The 24,118-nt window shown below is 37.6% G+C and overlaps 1 protein-coding gene across 1 annotated transcript in view; it reads left to right on the plus strand.

The window, feature by feature from the left end:
* The window catches only part of LOC127528328 (obscurin-like), a 308,697-nt gene that overhangs the window by 217,468 nt on the left and 67,111 nt on the right, over positions 1-24,118 (plus strand). Inside the window, exons 15-16 of the mRNA XM_051928768.1 lie at positions 16,340-16,507; positions 21,516-21,638. Of these exons, the coding sequence (XP_051784728.1) occupies positions 16,340-16,507; positions 21,516-21,638 (291 nt within the window). The remainder of the gene's footprint in view (positions 1-16,339; positions 16,508-21,515; positions 21,639-24,118) is intronic.

The following is a 24,118-nucleotide window of genomic DNA, read 5'->3' on the forward strand; positions in this document are numbered from 1 at the left end:
GAAACACAAAGAACCTACAAAAATGAAAGTCAAGAACAGAAGAGTCAGAACAGAGTGCTTAACACTATCTGCTCCTCATGTCTCCTCTTTATCCAAAATGTCATTAGTCTTCATTGTCTTCAATACAAAGCTTTGTATCCAGATCTTTTATAATGGCTGCATGATAACATCACATTCCATGTTAGTATGGCGTCATCTACTACTCCCATCTAAATGGCAACAGAAGTAATAACTAACAATAATATTATGGTGCCCATGAAATCAACACAAGCACTGGTTCCACCTATGAAGAAAACCATAATCAAAATGGTGATGTTACAAACATAACATAACATTAAATATAAATACAAAATGTAGTCCACAATGTGTGCTCATGACATCATCTTTTACATAAAAGTAAAATGCTTGTTTAGGATGTCATTTAAGTGATTACATTTTATAAATTATGTTTCAAAGCACTGTATTCATATTATCTTTGTTATGTATTGTTCTTACTTTAATGTTGACATTACATTCATTCATTATTTGTAACTGTTGTCAATTGGTGCAAAGAGGGTCAGAAAAATTGAAGCTAGGTGCCTTCTTTCCTTTTTTTCTTTCTGGCCTGTGTTCTATGAATGTTCAAGTATCTGAAAGTGAAATTTTGTAGCCCTTTGTGCAAAGTCTCTGTGAATTTTCTACAATAACTACCTGCTACTAAGGATTGTTGCTCACAAAACCCTTGGCCTTAAACTGTAAATGTGGCACAATCTATTGAACATTTTAGGCAACTTTTATTCTGCATTAGATTTTATTTAAAACTATGCCCTCATTACAACATTCCTTAATGTTGCACATTTAAAAATAGTGTCCCGTCTCTTTGATGCCTGTTAAATGTTAATGCAACATACAAAATGTGTTGTTAATACTGATCACATCACACTGTACATGTTTTAGTATTTCCAGAGTTTTGCAGTGTGTGTGTGTGTTTAAATAATGTGCTATTAATAGTCATGACAAATTTCTAATAACATCCAGAACTATTATCAGAATATGATAAACAATTTATGATTTGTTGATAGACATTACTCCTCTCCCTCTCTCAGTTAAATGCAACAAAAGCTACGTCTCTGGAACAATTGGTGTCAAATCAGCTTTTTATGACTTTAGTTTTTCATTAAACTTTTGTGTGTCTTCTGCCTTTTTTTGATAAAGTAAATATCCTTTTTTTACCTCAGGAAATCTGTTTCAAATGTTTTTTTGCTGGAAGCACTTTTTCTATAGTTGGAATTTGTTTTTCCCATTATTTCCCAACTCCACTTTGATTGTACTTGGATACCCTAGAGCTATACCATGCTGATTGTTATAGCAATATTTCCTGCAGGACACCAGGAATGTGCACATTCCCAGATCCCATACACCATATAAATGTAATGGGTACTTTCCCAGATTATCCAAAATCTGGATATTAAGAGAATTTTTTGCATGGTTATTTTGATGGATTTCTGGTATATAAAAGTTTAGCATTGGTTTAAGGTTTAGGATTTTTTTTGTTCAGCATTTAAGGTTTGGCAAAAGATCTATTTTGTGAACTTGGCACATTTTTCTGATGTCATCTCTTTTCATTAAAAAAGACCCCACTGTCTCATTGCAAACAGAACAGTTATAGTCTCTTGATGAAGACATCTTTTTTCGTTCTAACCCAATTACAGAGAGAGAGAGAGAGACAGATACTCTATTCATCCCCTTAGGGAAATTCAGGTGTCCAGTAGCTCAAGTACATCAATGAAAAATTGTTCCAAATTACTAAAAAATTAGAACTCTCATCAGCTTGGATTAATAGGGTATTTATGACTAGTGTTGCCTAGTGGTATATTTATCAAATATAGTACAGCAGCAAATTTCTGGTCATCCTTTCTGATTACTGAACCAGTGTCACATGGGACGTTTAATCTGCTGGGCAGGTGGTGCCTCTTGTCTTCCCCTTAGTCAGCTCAGATATCTTGATCCTCATATCAAGCTCACACCTTGAAGGAATAGAATGAGGGTAACAGATGTTTTTTTAATTTTATTGATTTTATTTGAAGAAAGCAATATTCTATACAATCATGCCAAATTTAACAAACCATAATTCCACCCCTGCCTGAGAGAATGAGAGGAGATCCAACAGCATGAGAAAATCTTTAAAAACAACAAAGAAAGGAGAATGTTCTTTTCCCTGATATAAATGCTTATTCTAAGAGCTGAGTAATTATATCTTGCCATATTTTAAAAATATTTTGAATAGATCCTCTAAGTGAGAATTTAATTTTTCCAGTTTCAAATAGTATATAACATTGGTTACCCACTGACTTATAAAAAAGTGGCCTGGGATTCCTACAGTTGAGCAAGATAAGTCTACGTGCTAGTAGTGTGATATGAGCAATTACAATCAATTTGTTCTTCTCCACTTTGAGCCCATCTGGGAATATAGCAAACACATTTGTTAATGGGTTAGGTGTGATTGTGACACCAAGGCTGTTTGATAGGCATTCAAAGATTTTTGCCCAGAATTAAATTAATTTGGTACACGCCGAAAACATGTGGCCCAGTGAAGATGGAGCTAAATTGCAACATTCACATGTCAAATCTTGCCCTGGATAAATTTTGAACATTTTTAAACAAGATAAATGTGCTCAATAAAAGAATTATGTTGGTTGATTGAATGCTTTGCACATGTGGAATTGGAGTGTATTCTATGCACGGCTGCCTTCCATTCCTTTTCAGAGATGTTAACTGAAAGATCCTTTCCCTATCTTACCCTAGGATCTTTGAGAGGATCTTTGAAAGGAAGAGAATTTATTGGGCAGGTTCCTTTTAGTGAAGTTTCTGGTTTAAAAATAGTGGAAAAATTGTGTTGATGAGAAGTTAAATTTGAAGCGTAATTGTTCATAAGCTGCAAAGACATTATCTGTATACAAATATCTAAGTGTTTTCCAGACATTAAATACTATGTAGGATTGAAAGTGTAGAAAAAGATGATTATCTTGTAAATAAAACCTTCTTTGTCTTAAAATGCTTTGAGCATTGGTTACATATTCTGAGTGAATGATGGACAATTGGATTAACAATATATTGACGATTATTTGTATTTACTGGGGCACAAAGTAGGGCATATAAAGAATTACAGCAAGATTTTATTTTTACTGCAGACAAGGCTTGTGTATATTCATCAATTTGTGTCAATGCCCAAGACTTTATAGCTTGTATTTTTTCCACCCAGTAATAAAATTGAAAGTTAGGTAGTGCCATGCCACAGTCTGCTTTAGGTTGTTGTAGAGTTGCCCCTTGCAAGCATGGATGTTTTGAATTCCAAATAAATTAGGTTACAATTGAATCTAATTTCTTAAAGAATGATTTATTAATCTATATTGGGAGCTCTGAAATAGAAACAGAAGCTTGGGAAGGATGTTCATCTTGACAGTATTGATTCCCCCTGGTAAGGTGAGATGGAAGGTAGACCATCTTTTCATATACAATACAATTTGCAGTACAATTTATTTTTGTATAGCCCAAAATCACACAAGAAGTGCCGCAATGGGCTTTAACAGGCCCTGTCTCTTGACAGCCCCCCAGCCTTGACTCCCTAAGAAGACAAGGAAAAACTCCCAAAAAAACCCTTGTAGGGAAAAAAATGGAAGAAACCTTGGGAAAGGCAGTTCAAAAAGAGACCCCTTTCCAGGTAGGTTGGGCGTGCAGTGGGTGTCAAAAAGAAGGGGGTCAATACAATACAATACACAAAACAGAACAAATCCTCAATACAGTATAAAAATTAAAATTTTACAAATACGGCGCAGAATTTAACAGTAGATGATATCACATAATATGATTTGGATTTGTTTAGAGTCCTGGAGTTTTCAGCCATCAAGCTGCCCTCCCCATTTGGCCATTCCACAGCTGAAACAGCGCTGGGACCAGCCAATTCGATGAAAGGACCCCTCTACCCTACGATTCCTGCAATCCTCCATCAGGGATGACTTTACTTTAGGCAGGCAAAACAGCTTGGCAGGTGGGCCGTGGCACCAAGTGCCACATTTGAGTACCGAGAAGAGAAACAGAATAGGTGAGGGTTAGTAACAAATTATAATGATCATTTTACTTATGTTTTAGTGCTAATGACTAACAACAGAGATGCAGTCTGTACAGTTAATCAGCAGCTCTAGTCAGGATAATCATATCTTGTTTAATTTTTTCCATACAGATAGCAAAGGTTTGTTGAAAAAGATTGTTATATTTACTTGTGATGTTTACCCCTAGGTAAACTGACCTGCTAAAATAAATGGGAAGGTGTCCAGTCTAATAATGTGTACTAGAGAGTTCACTGGAAAAAGCACAATTTTATTCACATTAATTCTGAGTCCAGATATCTTTTGAAATTCTGCTAGTGCATTGAGGAATGCTGGTATGGACGTTTTTGGATATTATATATACAGTACCATATCATCTGCATATAGTAATATTTCTGTTCAAATCCTTCTCAGGTATTCCCTTTTATCTCTGATTTTAAAAGTTAATAGTCATTGACTCAATGGCAATTGCAAATAGCAGTGGTGATAGGGGGCATCCTTGTCGAGTACCACGTTCTAGTTTGAAGTAGTTTGAAATAATGTTGTTAATACAAACAGATGGTTCTGGGCTGGTATAGAGTAGTTTTATCTATGCATATATGTTTGGGCCAAATCCAAATTTGTGCAATGTGGTAAATAGGTATTCCCATACAACCATGTCAAATGCTTTTTCTGCATCCAAAGTTAATAAGATCTGTAGTGTGTTAGATTTTTTGGGTGAGTATATTACATTAAACAAACATTGAAGAGTAGAAGATAAGTGTCTTCCTTTAATCTTAACATCATTATTCAGAAGTTAAATTGGTCTGTATCATGTACATTGTAATAAGTCCTTATTTTTCATGGGAAAGATGGTAACTAATGCTTGGTGAAAAGTTTGAGGTACAATTTTGTTGTCTCTAGCTCCTATAAACCTTGCTAATAGTAGTGGAGCTAACTTATTTGAAACATTTTTTATAAATATCCATCAGGGCCTTCTTCTTTTCCATTTTGAAGTGAGTTTATAACGTCTAGTAATTCTGAAAGTGTCAGTGATTTATCCATTTTCTCTGCACTAAGAGTGTCTAACTGTGGCATTTGTAACACATCAAAAAACTGTTTAGATTGTATCTTATCATCTTTAAACTGGGTAGAATATAGCAACTTATAGTACTCTCTAATTGTGTGGGTTATATATTTATGGTCAATGATTTTATCTCCATCAGTGTTGGCAATTTCTTTTATTGCATTGCAAACTTGCTTGTAGACTTGGTGAGCTAAGATCTTATTAGCCTTCTATGTTCATAGTATCAATGTCACAATTTAAAGATGAGCTCTTCAGTGTCTTTTGTTGTCAAAAGGTTAAATTCTGATTGTAAAGTCTGTGCTTTCCTATATAGTGTTTCATTTGGAGACCTGGCATATTCTTAATCTATTCTGGTAATTTCATTAATTAACTCAGATACCTTCTTGATTTCCACTTTATTTTTGTGGGAAAGATATGAAATAATCTGTCCTCTTAAAAAACCTTCAGAGTTTTCCATATTTTTCCTGCAAAGACCACTGATTATGCATATACATAATTAATTTGCTCAGAGATGAATACTGTACAGTTCTCATCAGCTAATGACAGGGTGTTAAGACACTAACTATTATATGAGTGTGTAGGGAATAGTGATTAAACTTCATGATCAGAGAGGCATGGTCGAAGATAGCAATAGTATCATACTTGCAAGATTTGATATTGGCAATATATTATCAATAATCAATTCTTGAGTAACTAGGATATGCTGGTGAGATGAAATAGGGTCGTTCCATGTTCAATCAACCAATGGGCCATGCACTTTGGACTTTTAAAATTACCAGGCGTACCCATGTCAGTTGAGAGACACTCTGTAATTTCTTTTGATGTAAGATCAATACTTTCCAAGGTACAGCCACTTTACCAAGAGGAGGTGGGTTTTCTTCCTCATCATTTTTTCATCAAATTTCACAAGTCCATGGCTCAAGGTCTAAACCACCGAGCAGGCTCAGACTTTCCACGCTGGTACATTAATTGGTATAGTATGTAACGAAATTAAAACATTTGGTCCAGATGACCCTGCATACTTAAAGCAGCCCCTTGAAATTGCCAAAATTTAATTAGATTTTTTGGTTTAGCTGTATTTAGGCCTCAGAAACACATATTTGTAACCAACACAGACTTTTTATTTTTTTTCCTTATTGAAATAACTTATCGACTTTCTGAAAAAACAATAAACAGAAAAGTCACTGTATCAGGGTTTGAACAGTGGACCTCTCAAATCCAAAAAATCATTTTGGATTTCACTTTCTGAGCACCCTAATGACATGTGGGGTTGTGCAAATAATTTGGTAAATATTTTTCATTTATTCTACATTGTCCCTTCTTTCTCAAAGCACGAACCTTACCTGTTTTATGTAAATCTTTCATGTATATTTTCCATCCTAAATATAGGCTGAATGCACCCAATTGTCAAATTTTTTTCATATCAAATAATGATGTTCTATCTCATGTTACTGAACAGAGAATGTGATTCTCCATGGCCAAAAGAGTATCTGCTACTGGAGAATGCCACTGTTACATCCCTACAGAAGAAGACAAAGTCAGCTGGGTTTCTGGTGAAGACAGTTACTTGAATGTTCGAATATTCACCACTGAAGCTGTAGCAAACATCTTCCCTCTCATGATCATACTCCTGATGGATCAGATTTGTCCCTTACATTAGACCAGTGTCCTATTGGAGGCTATGTTGGGTGCATGTGTGATGAAAATGTTGGATTGGTGTGATGTATGACAAGAGTGAAGCAGAATTGGACCTCCTAATATGTTTCATGCATCCAAACTATCCTACACAGTCTTTCCATTGGCCACCTAGAGGTTATATTTGTTGGGTGCCATTACAATGTGTCACTGCACTGCTTACTGCACCTGCAATGGTCAGTGGGAGGCAGCACCATCTTGGTCTCAAAGACAAAGATGCCCTACACTCTGCACTTCAATTAAAACAGAAATGAAATGGGTCACATTCCTGCTGCTGCAATACCAAGATGTTAACATTTCATTTTAAGTAGTGTATATAATGATGAATAAAGCAGCTGTTATTCATGTGTTGTGCTTAATGTGCCTTTGGTGTTTCATTTTTTCTATTAATCCCATACCCAAGTTAGTGATGAAGAAGTTGATGATTATCATTACTGACAAATGGTTAATTTAACCTATGTTTAGAATGGAAAATAAAAATGAAAGCGTCACATAAGAAAAATAAGACATTTCTTGAGAAAGAAGGGACCATGTAGGATACAGGAAAAATAATTTTAAAAATGTCTGGACATTCCCACAGCGATTAATCTGATCTGAAAATTAGACCCAAAATTATTTTTTTCATATTTGAGAGGTCTGCTGGTCAAGCCTTGATGTACTTTCTTGTTTGTTGATAACCTTTTGAAAAGCCCTGTGTAGGTATCTAAACATGGAAAAAATTTCAGAAGGCTGTATCAGTTAGAAATATGTTTTCTGAAAATACTTCTTACTTTCATACTTGAAAGCCTAAACATGGTAAAGCCAAACACGTAAAGTACTTTTTTCCATTTGTGAAGGTCTGCTCTTACCAAGTGGTGTCATCTGAATCAAACATTTTGATTTTGTTAAATACTATACCTATAAAGGTACCAGTAAGCAAAATTTGAACCTACTAGGTGGTTTACTTCTTTAGATATGGTCTTGTGAAACTGATGAAAAAATAAAGCAGTGTCAAATTTGACACCCCTCTCCCCTCACAAAATTGGCCATACAGTATCTTGGAAAGCCTTGATCTTACATCAAAATAATTGCAGGGTATCTCTTGGTTAACCTGGTAGTTTTTTCACAATTTTTTTAGACCAAAGTACTTGGAATTTCTGGAAAATTGGTTGATTTGACAAGGAACGACCCAATATGCCATTGAGTTTGGATTTAAAGATGTCCATGGGTCTGATAAGTTATGATCCATTACAAACTGTGTGATTATTTTTGCAGTGTTAGACATTATTGCCACTGTAGTTGAAGATCTATCCATGTCTGGATTTAAACCACACTCATTGTAATTTTATGAATAGCTGGAAACACATTTTGGATGAAATCTCTGCCATCCACGTTAGGTGCATACATATTTATCAAAATTACCTTCAATTGAAATAAATTACCCATCATTATGACATATCACCCTTCAGGATCAGATGCTACATCTAATACTACAAATGAAATTGTTTTGTGTATTAAGATACCCACACCTCTAGTTTTCTTTGTATAACAGGAGTGAAGGATTTGGCCAATCTATTCTCTTTGGAACTGAAACTGGACCTTACTTATTAAGTGAGTTTCCTGTAAAAAAATACTAACTTGGCATTTAGACCTGTTAGGTGAGAAAATGCTTTTTTTCTCTTTAGAGCGTGATTAAGACCCCTGACATTCCATCCCACAAAGATCACTGTTTGGTCAGAGAGACACTGCTTCTGAACTTTTGACATTTTGTAAATTTAAGTAAAAGTAGTATGTTGTTTCATAGAATAGCTTTAACCTTCATTTCATATTGTTGCTAAGTATTGTGGCTGCTGAGCCTATTATCATGTTGGCACTTATAGTTGTCGGGGTAGAAAGGATAAATAAGAAGTGACTTGCTCTCTCTTCCCACCACCCCAGCCCTCCCCCATTTTGCCTCCCAAAGTGAGGCTAGACCACAATTTGCAAAGTCCTCTCACATGCCATGAGACAGAACACGTCCAAAAATAAAACAAATCCCTAGCAGAGGTGTAGTGATGATTAAAAGTGCAATATCTTGTGATAGTAAATTTCAGAGGCAATAAACCTAGAGTGTGATGCTAATAATCCTCTTAGAAACTGAGATAACTTATGATAGTACAGTTCAGATACAAAGTTATTTTGCGCCCCAGGCCAGGCTTATTAGTGCATTAACCGACTATTCGGTAGCCAATCCATGAGACTGGGTTCCCACACTGCTTATGATCTACACCCTAGGCAAATGCCATATTCACTTTAATGGTGACGCCAGCCCTGGGTATGAAAGAAAAAAAAAGTCTAATAATCTATACTAATAAAAGGCAAAGCCTTCACTGACTCACTCATCACTAATTCTCCAACTTCCCATGTAGGTAGAAGGCTGAAATTTGACAGGCTTATTCCTTACAGGTCACTTACAAAAGTTAAGCAGGTTTCATTTCGAAATTCTACACGTAACGGTCATAACTGAATCCTACTTACGTACATATATACGTCCATAGCCTGCAGCTTGGTCGCCGTGTGAGGCAGCGTTGCGTCCCCCATCCCCACGCCTCCCACGTAGTTGGCTGCCTGCCTATATTGCGTCGCCCGCACCCCAAACCCCCCCCCCCCCCATCCCCATGCCTCCTATATAAGGCCGTCCGTCGCTCTGGTCTCTTCATTTCCTTCCTTGCTTCGCCACGATATTCACGTCTCCATGCTGATAACTACAGCCTTATTATTTAATTCACAGCTTCTCCGCTGTTTTATTATTCGTTTATTATGATTATAGTTATTGTGTAGGTATTTTAGACTTAGTTTACTTTACATTGTTCAGGTACCCATTTCCTTTATCGTTCCAACCGTACCCCCATTAACATGTCTATCGAGGTGATCACCATCGATCAAAGAACTGTCACTTACTGAGTGGTTTCCATGCCCGGAGATGGCGCCTGCCTTTTCCATTCTCTGTGTTACATATTGCACAGCCATATCAGGCTCACTCTTGATATCCGGAGGAACATTGTGTCTTGTGTATTGAATGACTGGGACAGGTTCAAGGTGTGGACTGATGACGGTACAGGAGATAATTATACTACACAGGAGCATTATAAGAGTGAAATGCTTAAGCCCTTCACCTATAGTTCTGCATGTGAGTTGATGGCTGCCGCTGAATTGTTCGGTTGTCGCTTTCAGGTGTACCGAAATGGCCAAATATATTACACCTTTGGAGAACCACCAATGCCTCTTAAACATCTTAGATTCACAGGTGACGATTTGAGTAGTGGACACTTTGATGTTTATGAATGTTTCAACTCTCAAAAGCTGGATGTGAAGTTATCGATGAAACCGGTTGTATGCTTACAACGCTTGACAGATGCCGAATGTCACTTCAACAGAACAAGTCCTGCAAATACTAACGTAATTGAAACAAACCATGAAACTCAAACCGATTATGACAGCAGCAATCCAAGCTGTGAGAAAACAGTAAAAAGGAGGCGTGTCAGACATCGTAGTACATTTTCTGATGCAGCTAGACGGAAACAACTTTGTGATGCTGCCGCCAAATACTCGCAGAAAAATTCACAAGTTAATAGACACGCTGTCGCTAAGTACTTGCAGGCAAATCCACAAGTTCACAGAGACGCTGTCGCTAAATACTCACAAGCAAATCCACAAGTTAATAGAGACGCTGCTGCTAAATACTCGCAGGCAAATCCACAAGTTAATAGAGCTTCTGTTTCTAGGTACGATCCCAATAATGAAAAGCAGCTCATTCGAAACACCAACAAACTTACGGGAGGCTTGACAGTGTTGCTGGCTGAAGACTTCCGGCAAACCCTACCAGTCGTGCCCAGAGGAACACGCGCTGACGAAGTTAAAGCATGTCTGAAGTCTTCATACCTATGGCCACAAATCAATGTTGTTACCTTAAGAATAAACATGAGGGTTCATTTGAAAGGCGACAGAAAAGCCGGGGAGTTCTCTGCTCTTCTGATGAGTATAGGTGATGGCACCTTCATTCATTCAAAAAAATACAAATCTCTGTCTCCTCGTGAATACCTTACAAAGCCTTCTTCAAAATGTTTACCCCAATCTACGTAATCTCCACGAAAACGACGTGTCATGGTTGAGGGAGAGAGCTATCCTGACACCAAGAAATGACATGACTATGACTATAAACCACATTTTACTTCAAGAACTACCTTCACAATTGAAAACCTATCAGTCTATGGATTCAGTTGTAGAAGTGGAAGACACGGTACACTATCCGGTAGAGTTTTTCCACACTCTGAATCCTCCAGACGCTCCTGAGCATAATCTAATTTTGAAGGTTGGGGCACCAATAATGTTACTGAGAAACTTACAGCCACCGAAACTTTGTAACGGCACAAGACTTCAGGTCACGTGTCTGCAAAAGGACCTAATTGAGGCAACTATTTTTACTGGCAGTGGCTCAGGGGAGAGAGTTTTTATTCCTTGCATCCCCGTTATACCCTCTGATCTCCCATTTCAATTCAAACGCCTCCAATTTCCAGTAAGGCTCTGCTTCGCAATGACAATTAATAAGTCTCAGGGACAAACCCTACAAAAGGTTGGCATTGATTTGAGGCAAGATTGCTTTTCATATGGCCAACTGTACGTTGCATGCTCAAGAGTAAGCTCAGCGCACAGCTTGGTCATATTACAACTGGAGGGCCGAACTGACAACGTGGTATACAAACAGATCCTTAACAAATAATTATTGGTATATTTTCCCTCAGTTTAAAAATGTTTACATTTCTTCTTAATAAGCACAGGTATTTTGCTAGTACTGTAAATAAATAGCTACTTAGTGGTTACCAAAATATATATATATATATTTAATAGAAGAAATTACAATATTGTAATTGAAAAGAAAAAAAAAAAATTTTTTTTAAAAAGTTACCAAAAGAAAATAGAATTTATAGTTATGTCAAATATCACATTACAAATAGACCAAGTTGCAAGCAGAATCTTTTTTGCATTACCAAGACACAATATGAGTCTTGATTAGGGATGGGGATCGAAAACCGGTTCTTGTTGAGAACCGGTTCCCACTGTTTCAATTCCTTGGAATTGTTTGCCATTTTTGCAAACGATTCCCCTATCGATTCCAGTCACCTCGAATGACGTCACCGCGTTGCGTAGCGTCATTTACACAGCAGGAAACATGGCGCCTAAGTGGCACAAATGCTCAAAAGTTTGGTTATACTTTACGAGAAAGGATGACAACAGGGCAACTTGCAATACTTGCAAAGTAGATATTTCATCAAAGGGAGGAAACACTACGAATATGCAAAAGCATTTGCACACAAAACACGCGATAACCTTAAATGAATGTTGTGTTTTTGATCCGCTCCGGACTAGTGAATCTCAACCCAGCAGCAGCGGTAACGTTTGCAGGTCCTCTCCCGTTAATATGGCAGGTAACTAATCAACTAACATTGCATATTATGTTAGCGCGATTTGCCTTATTGCAAAACCTGCTATTACTGTGCATTGCATTTAGATGACCATGACGAGAGAGACAGACAGAGTCTGGCTGTCTCAGATGCTGGCAGTTCTCGCTGCAGTCTACCGGTAGCTTCTCCTTTCACAGAGGTGGGGAAAAGTAAAATGACACAGGCCAGGATAGACGAATGTCACTGAGCAGTGACTAAGTTTGTGGTAAAAGGCTTGCACCCATTTGCCACAGTAGATGCCCCCGATTTTTGGTAAGTGAATGTGTTTAATTGTAGGCTAAGTCAGGGAATGTCAAATTTGCGTGTTCTCCTCTTACCAGATGTTTCATCCGTTTCCATTTCTGAGCTGAAACATGTGTTGAAGGCAGCCGTCACTGCAGATGGTTTTAGTCAAGATCATTACCTCACAGTAACGCTGCATTATGTCAGGAATGGCCAGGCTCAAGAAAAAGTCCTCAAAACCAAACCAGTGTACCAGGCACAGACAGGGACAACTGTAGCAGAGGAGACTGATGAGATCTTGGAGGAGTATGGTATCAAAGACAAGGTTGTGGCAGCCACTGTTGATAATGCGGCCAACATGGATGTAGCTGTCAAAATAGTTGATGGTTGCAGAATTGCACTGTGCACAGTTCCATTGGACTTGAGTTGATTGTATTTGTTGCTGGCTGATGTAGTTTTATTTTTGAGTGCTCAGCTCATATATACTTTTAAAAAGGAGAGTGTAAATGTTACTGGACATTCTTGTGTAATTGCCACAGAATAATTTATGTTATACTTTGTTATTGCTACAGAAGAATATTTATTTTATTATTATTTTACATTTACACATTTTTTTCTGGGGACCCCGTGGCACCCCATCGAGGAGCCATAGGCTGTGGATCTCTTAAGATCTCACTGTTGGGTTTGTAAGGTCATGCTACTCCTAAATTTCTATCTTGTTCAAAGATAAGATATAAAACAAAGTTCTAAGTTAATCGACCTGTGTGTTCTCCTTTTTTAAAAATAAGAATCGATAGGAGAATCAATAAAGAATCGAATTGTTAAACAGAATCGAAAATGGAATCGGAATCGTGAAAATCTTATCAATTCCCATCCCTAGTCTTGATCATGTTTTAAATTATGTCGGGATCAGGGCCAGACTCTAAAAAAGGTCGGCATTGACTTGACACAAGATTGCTTCTCTCATGGCCAACAGTACATTGCTTGCTTAAGAGTAAGCTCAGCAGACAGCTTAGTCATTTTACAGCCCGAGGGCAGAACTGCAAACGTTGTTTACAAAGAGATCCTTACATCCTAAAAATGTGCATTTCTCTTACACAACATTTACAATCATAAATTAAACTCTTTACAATCATCAAATTCACTCTCAATACTAAAATAAGCCTACGACAATTACATTGACAATCACGTCACGTTATTTTTAAAATGTTTCCTTTTCTTTTTCATAACTTCTTTAACACACTACTTTTCTGCTGCGAAGCGTGGATATTTTGCTAGTAGTTGTATATACTTTTAATTAAATCCTCTTGGGTTGACTAAATACAGGATATCTCAGAATGATATTAAAAAAATTAAAATAACACTGCTGTTAGCTGAGCTATGTCGTAGACTTCCATCTCTCACAATGGACGAGACTTAACAGAAGGTTTTTAATTTTATTGTATTTTTCTATTTATATAATTTCATAAATATTGTTTTACTAAGATAGCTGCTGTTTTATAGCTGTCTTTGATTGAATCTTAGCAGGGCTGGCTCTACCATTTAGGCAAACTAGGTAGTTTCTAGAGCAGCTAAGCTTTCAGGTGGCATAGCAAATGATGTCGGGAGTGGAAGGCTACTGGTAATTTTTGTTGCCAAGCATGACACACGCAACACCCCAATGAGGACGCCTCCCATGTAAAACTTTAAAGGTAACCACATCCCACTCTTTGATTCAGCTACTTTCAACAACTCATATTAAACCCCAAAGAGGACCCCTTCCCCCTTTGAGTTGACAAGCATGGAAACCTCTTCCTTGATCCAAAATCCAACCACTGTGTACGTCTCATACACTACCCCAGTGGGGACAACCCCCACCTGCTGGTTTTTCCCTGAAGTTTTCATTTTTGCCTAGGGCAGCAAAAGGGTAGAGCTGGCTCTCATTTAAGCACTGGTGGTGCTCATTAAAAAAAAAATTGGAATCTCAAAATTTACAAAATATAGCATTAAATAAAATGAAACATTTTAAAAGCAAAATATGACATGCAAAAAATAATTTCAAAGATCTGTAGACATTTAGAACCCTAGGGAAGGATAGACAAAAATCTGAAGAAAAATGTATTCTGCCAAGAAAAAAAATTGTAAAGATTAACAAATTGTAGCAATAACAAAACCAAATCCACAATCCATAAGTCAAACATTGGAAATGAGAACAAAGTTAAGCCCTAGGCCAATGAAAATGGAGCATTTACAAAGATCAGAAACCCAAAAATGAGCTAAATGAACACATGCGAAGAATTGACTGATGAAAAGATAATGACACAAAAAAATTAATAAACAAAACAAAAGTCACAAAAAAAAAAAAAAATCACAAACATATACAGAATACGTATATCACAATATATACAAAGAAGAATAAAACAGATAAATAAAAAGAATAGACACAAGAGCCATGGATTAAAATATGTTAATACCATGACAACTGAGAACACCTGATTTTGTGTCTGGCACACTGCACTTCAGCTGCATTCTTAAAAGAGAGCAGATCGTTATGTGTGATCGGGATTTCTTAATTCCACTTTAATTAGGTTCTCCTGAGCTCCCTATGCATATTGTTGACAGGGATAGTGAAAACATTTGTAAGATATACTGTTATGACAAAACAAGTTTTTTCTATCTTGTGCTATTAATAAATTGTCTTACCTTATTTTATAAAACTAGTGTGTTCTGATTACACTCTATAATATAATAATCCTTAAAAGCCTTAAAAATAAATCTGTTTGGTAGTAACAATATTTAAGGGCCCATAATAATTATTTTGAAAAATCTTTAGGGTTGATGCTTTCCTCATCGAATAAGGTAATAAATAATAAAAAGCAGATGTTTACTTGTAATTAATATTAAATTAAAACCCTTTCGATTGTACTACATTTTTATAAAATAACACATGGATCCTTATTCAGTATATCTGTATAAATATCACTAATTTAAAAAATTCTACATTACTATATTACTTTCAGGTGGAATTTATAGACACCACCTTTTCTATTCCTTTATTTACGTTTTCATTTCTTCCTCTGAATGGCGTGATGTGTGTCAAGCTTTATCTGTGTTTTCTAGTGGGGATTATAATTAGCTGTAAAATCATGATATCCATCCATCCATCCATTTTCCAACCCGCTGAATCCGAACAGGGTCACGGGGGTCTGCTGGAGCCAATCCCAGCCAACACAGGGCACAAGGCAGGAAACAATCCTGGGCAGGGTGCCAACCCACCGCAGGACACACACAAACACACCCACACACCAAGCACACACTAGGGCCATTGGAGTTTTATTCCAAAATGAAATGGGAAGCATGTATTTAACATCTTGCAAAATTGTGATTGCCAATATAATAATAATCATTTATTAATGTTTTCTACAGATGCATGGCACCATTCAAAGCTCTTTGCAATTCTTTAGTGTTAAGCTTGTATGAGTGAAATTGTTAATTGATGATTTTGCACTTCATGATCTGTGTAGCTACTTTTACCATTTATAGAAAACAGCTTTGGAATTCACACTCTAGCAATGCATGACTCAATTGTTTACTCTAAAATTGTTTTGTTTAAAACAAATTGCAGATGTGGACAGCTAAATGCAAACTGAATGAAAGCAATACTTCTAAGTTCATGCATCAGCATTTAGTAAACAATAATACAGTGCAAATGGTATCAAATCTTTTTTGCCAGAATTCTGAATAATCAGCCTCTCTCTCTTTTAAATGTTTATCCTGGCAATTTAATTTACCTTTATCATACTTTATTCCAGAGGGCAGTCAAATCAAAAGTAGCACGCATATTGAGTTGACAACAAAAGCAAAAGACACCCAAATGTTAACAATCTTATCTGCAGAGGAAGAAGATCTGGGAAGTTACAGATGTGTGGCTTCTAACTCTTGTGGTGAAGCCTCTACCTCTTGCACTCTTATTGTATCAGGTAAGCAGTCAATAGAACTAAACTGGTTGTAACACTGCTGTCTCATGGATCAGTCGATCAGTAATATTAAGGGAGCCATGAAACATGGATATGCAACACTTTTTTAAACAAAGACCTACACACAAGAATGCTCCTTGTGACTGGATTCCTCTGTTGAATGCCACTAACAATAATGCACTTTGCATATCATCCTTGGAAAAGGAGACAGCAGTGACAGATGTTAAGTGACGAGAATATCACAGAAGCACAATATAGTGTTTTTAGAATGTTCTGCTGATCTTGGTGATAAAACTCAGGGACCTAAACAACTATACCTTGGTAAATTTCCTAAAATTCCTTTTCAAATCCTTTGAGCTCCAGAAAATAGAGGGACCATGTATAAAAATGTTTGTCTTTTCTAAATAGCTCATAAAAGATATTTGTTAAACCCCTTGAATTAAAGCTGACAATCTATACATCAATCACATCTTCATTGCTTTGTTTCAAATCCATTGTAGTGGCATACAGAACCAAATTATGAAAATTGTATCACTGTCCAAATACTTATAGACTTAACTGTATGTCGGGTCATGTAGTGTGCGTTCAGCAACACATTCATTGCTTTTCTCACAGACTGAACCCCATCTTTGAAGAATGCCGTAGAACTAATCATTGTTTTCTAAGCTATGTACACATCCTGGATAAACCATACTCTGTTTTTACTGACTCAACAACCCAACACAAATTTGCAGAGATGCAGCAGGCATTGAATTTGAAACAAAATGAAATACTGCAGCCCGGTGACTATAGAGTATAAACTCTAGCTTATGGTTAGATTCGACCACCACACTATGGCCATTTATTTATTCATGGAATCTTTTGCAGCCAAATAGAACCGCTTATAGCCCTTTCTCAATCTGCGCATAATTTTATTCAATGGGGTTTAGTTAGGGCAGTGGCCTACCTTCTTCGAGGAGGACAGCACCTAAACCTGTGATGCATCCACCTATAGTAAGAGTTTCTTTGCTTGAGTCATAATATGTGAAAATTGAACCTGGTTCCTCTGTAATCAGCCCTTTAACCTGCTCAAGTGCCTTGTCATGCTCTGCATCCCAGACAAATTCACTGTTCTGCTTTAAGAGCTGTCTCAATAGGGCATTTGCTTCTGAAAGTTTGGGAATACATTGGCTAGATTTCCATTCCATTGTTTTTAATTCTGCTTTGTTTCCCAGTGCTTTCATTTCTGTGATTGCCTTGATCTTTTCTGGAGCTTGCTAGAGCTTGTCTCTAGTAGGTTTGTGGCCAAAGTTGATCACTTCCAACAAAAAAGACTCTCAGTTTAAACATACAGTGGAACCTCGGTTCACGACAATAATTCGTTCCAAAACTCTGGTCGTAAACCGATTTGGTCGTGAACCAAAGCAATTTCCCCCATAGGATTGTATGTAAATACAATTAATCCGTTCCAGACCATACGAACTGTATGTAAATATACATATTTTTTACGTTTTTAAGCACAAATATAGTTAATTAAACCATAGAATGCACAGCGTAATAGTAAACTAAATGTAAAAGCATTGAATAACACTGAGAAAACCTTGAACAACAGAGAAAACTAACACTGCAATAGTTTGCGCTATAGCGCTACCAACCGCTGGCTAAAAACACTTTTTTTTTAATGAGTTTTAAGCACAGGGAAAAAAAATGAACATTTGAAAAAATCCGTAATTTAATAAACCACCAAGAAAAGTAACATTGCAACAATGCACGCTACCAACCAATCGCTGTAAACAGAAGTGAAAACAAAATCAAGCCCAGTGCATTCTTTAACTGCCTTACTACCTTATGAGTCCAGCCCTCTCTCTCGCGCTGCCTGTGTCTGTCTCTCTCTCGTGCTGCCTATGTGTGTGCGTCTGTCTCTCTCTCTCTCGCGCTGCCTGTGTGTGTGCGCATCTGTCTCTCTCTCGTGCTGCCTCTATGTGTGTGTGTGTGTCGCGCACTCTCTCGCTCTCTCTCTTGCTCACTGCACAGGAAATGCACAGGGAGGGACTGAACATGTACAAACCGAAAGGGAAACTGGCTTGTTCATATACCAAGTGTGTGGTCATGAACCGAGGCAAAAGTTTGGTGAACTTTTTGGTCGTAAACCGATTTGTATGTGTACCTCGGTTCGTGCTTTTTTTCTTGCCTGCTGTAGTATTTCTCTGAGATTTTGGTTATTTTCTTCCTTTGTGCAACCATATATCAATATGTCATCAACAATATAGCAATCATAACATTATGGCCTTCATATGCCTCGTTGATTCTACTTTGAAACTTGCCATGTGCCAAAACAATCCCAAAGGGCAGCCTCAGGAACCTATACCTACCGAAAATAGTGCTAAAGGTAGTTAGTAGAGATGCCTTATGACTCAGTTTTATGATCCAATATCTTGATGTAGCATTTAGGACACTGAAAAGCTGTGATCCAACCTGCATGGATATAAAACTTGATCCAGAGTTGGCAGTGAAATATTAGGTCTCTAGGTAGCTTTATTAAAATCACATGGGTCTAGGCATATTCAAAGCTTTCTTGTTTTGTGCTTCTCTATCACCACTGAAGAGTTTGCCCATTCTGTTGGCTCAGTTACTTTGGCCATAATTCCAGCTTGTTCTATGACATCTAATTCTTGCTTTAGATGATCTCTAGCTGGGCATACAACAGGAATTGCTTCAGATTTCAGGTAAATACTGCACTCTAATGCCCTTGAAAATGTCTGAAATGTCCCCTATAATGCTTCGGCCTTCAGGCGGTGTTTTATTGATTGACATGACTAACTTAATCAGGTTCATGGCAAGGCACACCATAAGCCTAAGACTGGTGGAGCATTTGTATTCACAAATACAATACAATGTTTTTTCTTTGTATTTGAACCTTTGCTGACATGTGCCCTTAACATCTAATACATCACCTCCATACCCTATGAGGTGGTATGTTGTTTCCTTAATTGGGATATGCTAGAACATTTTGGTGAATACATTTGTTTATATGTTCACCTGTGTCCCTTTATCCAACTTGAATTTTATTTTCTGCTTCATTCCTACTTCAATGACAACAAAGATTTGTCTCTAGCCTAAGTTTGTGCATTCTTTTGTGATATTGTCAATGTAAAGTTCATTTTGTAACTTGGGCTCTCTGCTTTCCAGCACCATATGTACTGGTTTGCCCCTGAATCTAGTATGAGACAAGTGCTGTATTCTACATACAAGAGTGATTTAATTTCTTCCTTTTCCTGCATTGTTTTCCCTTTGCTTGGCATTCATCTGTTCTTTGTGATCGTTTCCACATCGCCCACACGGCTTGCTTCCTTTGATTGCCTCTCTATCTTTTTTACAGAGTGGGCTGCATTGCACTGTGCCAATTTTGAACTTAAAACATTAGAACAATCTAGACGAGAACAGGCCATTCAGTCCTATCCACTTATTTCTTCCAAAAAAAACAAGTCGAGTTTTGCAAGTCCCTAAAGTCTTATTGTCTACCACACTACTTGGTGGCTTATTCCAAGTGTCTGTCCTTCTTTGTATAAATAAAAACGTCCTAATGTTTACCCTTAACAAGTTTCCAACTGTGTCCACATGTTCTTGATGAACTCATTTTAAAATAACAGCCTCAATCCACTGTACTAATTCCCTTCATAATTTTAAACACTTCAGTCATGTCACCTCTTAATCTTCTTTTGCTTAAACTGTAAAGACTCAGCTCTTTTAATCTTTCCCCATAATTCAACCCCTGTAGCCCTGCAATCAACCTAGTTGCTCTTCTCTGGACCTTTTCTAGTGCTGCTATGTCCTTTTTGTAGCCTGGAGACCAAAACTGCACACAGTACTCAAGATGAGGCCTCACCAGTGCATTATAAACCTTGAGCATAACCTCCTTGGACTCGTACTCCACACATCGTGCTATATAACCTAACATTTTGTTTGCCTTCTAAATGGCTTCTGAACACTGTCTGGAAATCGATAGCTTAGAGTCCTTTATGACTCCTAAATCCTTCTCATAAGGTGTACTCTCGATTTTCTGACCACCCATTGTGTACTCAAACCTAACATTTTTACTTCCTATGAGTAATACTTTACATTTACTGACATTAAATTCCATCTGCCACAAATCTGCCCAAGCCTATATGCTATACAAGTCCTTCTGTAATGATATAACATATTCCAAATTATCTGCTAATGTACCTATCTTGGTATCATCTGCAAACTTAACTAGCTTGCTACTTATATTCCTATCTAAATCATTTATATATATTAAAAATAGCAGCTGCCCTGGCACTGACCCCTGTTGAACACCAATCTTAACATTGGCCAATCCTGATATGGTTCCTCGCACCATCACTCTCTGCTTCCTGTGTCTGAGCCAATTCTGCACCCATCTAAAAACATCATCCTGAACTCCCAATTCTTTTTGTTTGATTCACAACCTCTCATGTGGCACCTTATCAAATGTTTTCTGAAAGTCAAGATAAATATTATCATATGCTCCACATTGATCGTATCCTTTTTGTTGCCTCCTCATAGAATTCCAGCGTGTTAGTAAAACATGAACTCTGCCTTCTGAACCCATGCTGACTGTTCAGAATAACTCCTGTCCTTGCCAGGTGTTGCTCAAACTTATCTTTAATAATTCCTCCCATTAATTTTCCTGTGATGCATGTTAAGCTTACTGGCCTATAGTTGCTTGAATCTGCCCTGTCACCATTTTTATATAATGGGATGATATTTGACATTCTCCAGTCCTTCAGAATCTCTCCAGTGTGCAGTTACTTCCTAAAAATATGTGTCAAGGGTTTATATGTGTACTCTCTAGCCTTCTTAAGAACTCGAGGGTAAATATTATCTGGTCCTGGTGATTTGTTTGATTTCAGTGAACTTAGAGCATGTACAGAGTGGCTGCAACTGGCCTGAAAAACGAGATGCTTCAAAATGTATGTTTTTTTTATCTTGTTTTATACTTAATTACTGATGCTTTTGCTTTTATTGTTTCTAGATCTTCCCACCAGTCCATCTTGTCCTGAAGTCATCCAGGTAGATGAAGATGGAGTTATGCTCATGTGGAAGCCTATTGAATCAAGTGAATCTATTACATACAACATACAATACCGAGTAGAAGGTAAACAATTAAGTGAACCTGCCATAAAAAACATGCATAGTGATTGAACACAACTCTACATAATGTTACAACATTAAAGGCAATATAATATTTCCTCTAAGGTGAGACATTGATGCAATGATTAGTGCTGCTGCCTAACAGCCCCAAAGTCCTAAAACCTCAGCCCTGTCATTATCCGTGTGAAGATGCATACTCATCCTATGTCTGCATTAATTTTTCTCTGGGTAGTCAGGTGTTCCACCCTCATTCTAAATAAGTTTTGGTACCACAAGAATGTGTGAGTATGTGCAGAAATATAGCTCTGAATTAAAGAAGTTTGATGATTGAATTATATCTGTCTTTATTACTTTGAAGTTGTGATCCATATCCCATTTAACACTAGAATTACCAAAGCCTATGAAAAAACTTGTAAATCCAGCCCATCTTAAATCCCTTCGCACATCTCCGTCAGCGTCTTTTGTCTTGTAAATGTGCTGATCAAGACAAGCTGCAAGCAGCCTACCATTCCATCTCCCCACCCCCACAGAACGGGCACAGAGTTTTCCCAGTTAAAGCCTTGATTATGTGGGAGTGAAGTGCTGGAGTTTTAGAATGGAAATAATATATCGTTATTTGGAATACATGCATTTTATGTGTGTTCCGCTTCTACAATAATCTGTGTAAACACATCGTTAAAACAGAAACATTTTTCATATTTTAGTAGTAAATGACAAAATGTAGACATAAACTATATAATGTGTAAAGCTTGAAGTCCAAAGATCAAATAAACACTTTCACAAAAGGTTCAAGAATGATACAACAGCTTCTGTGGCGCAGTGGCAAGAATTGCTGACTTGTAATCAAGAGTCCCTGGTTCGATCCTGACTGTTTCGTATATTTACCATTTTGAGTAGTGAGCTGCTCTTATTGTTAATATTATACAATAAAAACATACATTTGATTTGCATCTGTAACAGCCGGCGTAAATTTATAGTACTTGTAAAAGTTACCTTTTTTTTTCACCTTTATTCTCTCAGTCATGATCACGATACATACTACCACCCCCCCGGGGATATGACGCTGTTAGTTTTTATTTGAAACTGGGAATAACTGTAGATGTGAGTGGTGTTTTGAGACAATCGAATAGGAAATTCTCTGATCTGATTGGATAAAAGCTGACACAAACGCTGGTGAATCTGCCTTCTTCCTATCTCATTGTCACAAATTTTTTTAATTCAATTTTTTTGAGTGTAGCTGATGCTCTGAATTAGTATGCACCCTATGGTCCATGATGTCAAAGCCACACTGACAAAAAACAGACACAGGTATGTATATATGATATTTGGAATTATTGGTTGTAGTCATTATTGGTTGTATGAGAGGTTGGACATTAAGGAGGGAGAAAAGGACCTATACCAATTGGCTAGACAGAGGGACCGAGCTGGGAAAGATGTGCAGCAGGTTAGGGTAATAAAGGATAAAGATGGAAATGTACTCACAAGCGAGGAGAGTGTGTTAAGCAGATGGAAAGAGTACTTTGAGAGGCTGATGAATGAAGAGAACGAGAGAGAGAAGAGGTTGGATGATGTAGTGACAGTGAATCAGGAAGTGCAACGGATTGGCAAGGAGGAAGTAAGGACAGCTATGAAGAGGATGAAGAATGGAAAAGCCGTTGGTCCATATGACATACCTGTGGAAGCATGGAGGTGTTTAGGAGAGATGGCAGTGGAGTTTTTAACCAGATTGTTTAACGGAGTCTTGGAAAGTGAGAGGATGCCTAAGGAGTGGAGAAGAAGCGTACTGGTGCCGATTATTAAGAATAAGGGGGATGTGCAGAACTGTAGTAACTACAGGGGGATAAAATTGATGAGCCACAGCATGAAGTTATGGGAAAGAGTAGTGGAAAATAGGTTAAGAAGTGAGGTGATGATTAGTGAGCAGCAGTATGGTTTCATGTTAAGAAAGAGCACCACAGATGCAATGTTTGCTCTGAGGGTGTTGATGGAGAAGTACAGAGAAGGCCAGAAGGAATTGCATTGTGTCTTTGTGGACCTAGAGAAAGCATATGACAGGGTGCCTCGAGAGGAGTTGTGGTATTGTATGAGGAAGTGGGAAGTGGCAGAGAAGTATGTAAGAGTTGTTCAGGATATGTATGAGGGAAGTGTGACCGTGGTGAGGTCTGCAGTAGGTGTGACAGATTCATTCAAGGTCTCGCTACCAAGATGGCTGGATTACATCCGGGATCGGCTCTGAGCCCCTTCTTATTTGCAATGGTGATGAACAGGTTGACAGACGCGGTTAGACAGGAGTCCCCTTGGACTATGATGTTTGCTGATGACATTGTGATCTGTAGTGATCGTAGGGGGCAGGTTGATAAGACCCTGGAGAGATGGAGATATGCTGTAGAGAGGAGAGGAATGAAGGTCAGTAGGAACAAAGCAGAATACATGTGTGTAAATGACAGAGAGGTCAGTGGAATGGTGAGGATGCAAGGAGTAGAG

Source organism: Erpetoichthys calabaricus, chromosome 6, assembly GCF_900747795.2.
Source record: "Erpetoichthys calabaricus chromosome 6, fErpCal1.3, whole genome shotgun sequence".
NCBI classification, from domain to species: Eukaryota; Metazoa; Chordata; class Cladistia; order Polypteriformes; family Polypteridae; genus Erpetoichthys; species Erpetoichthys calabaricus.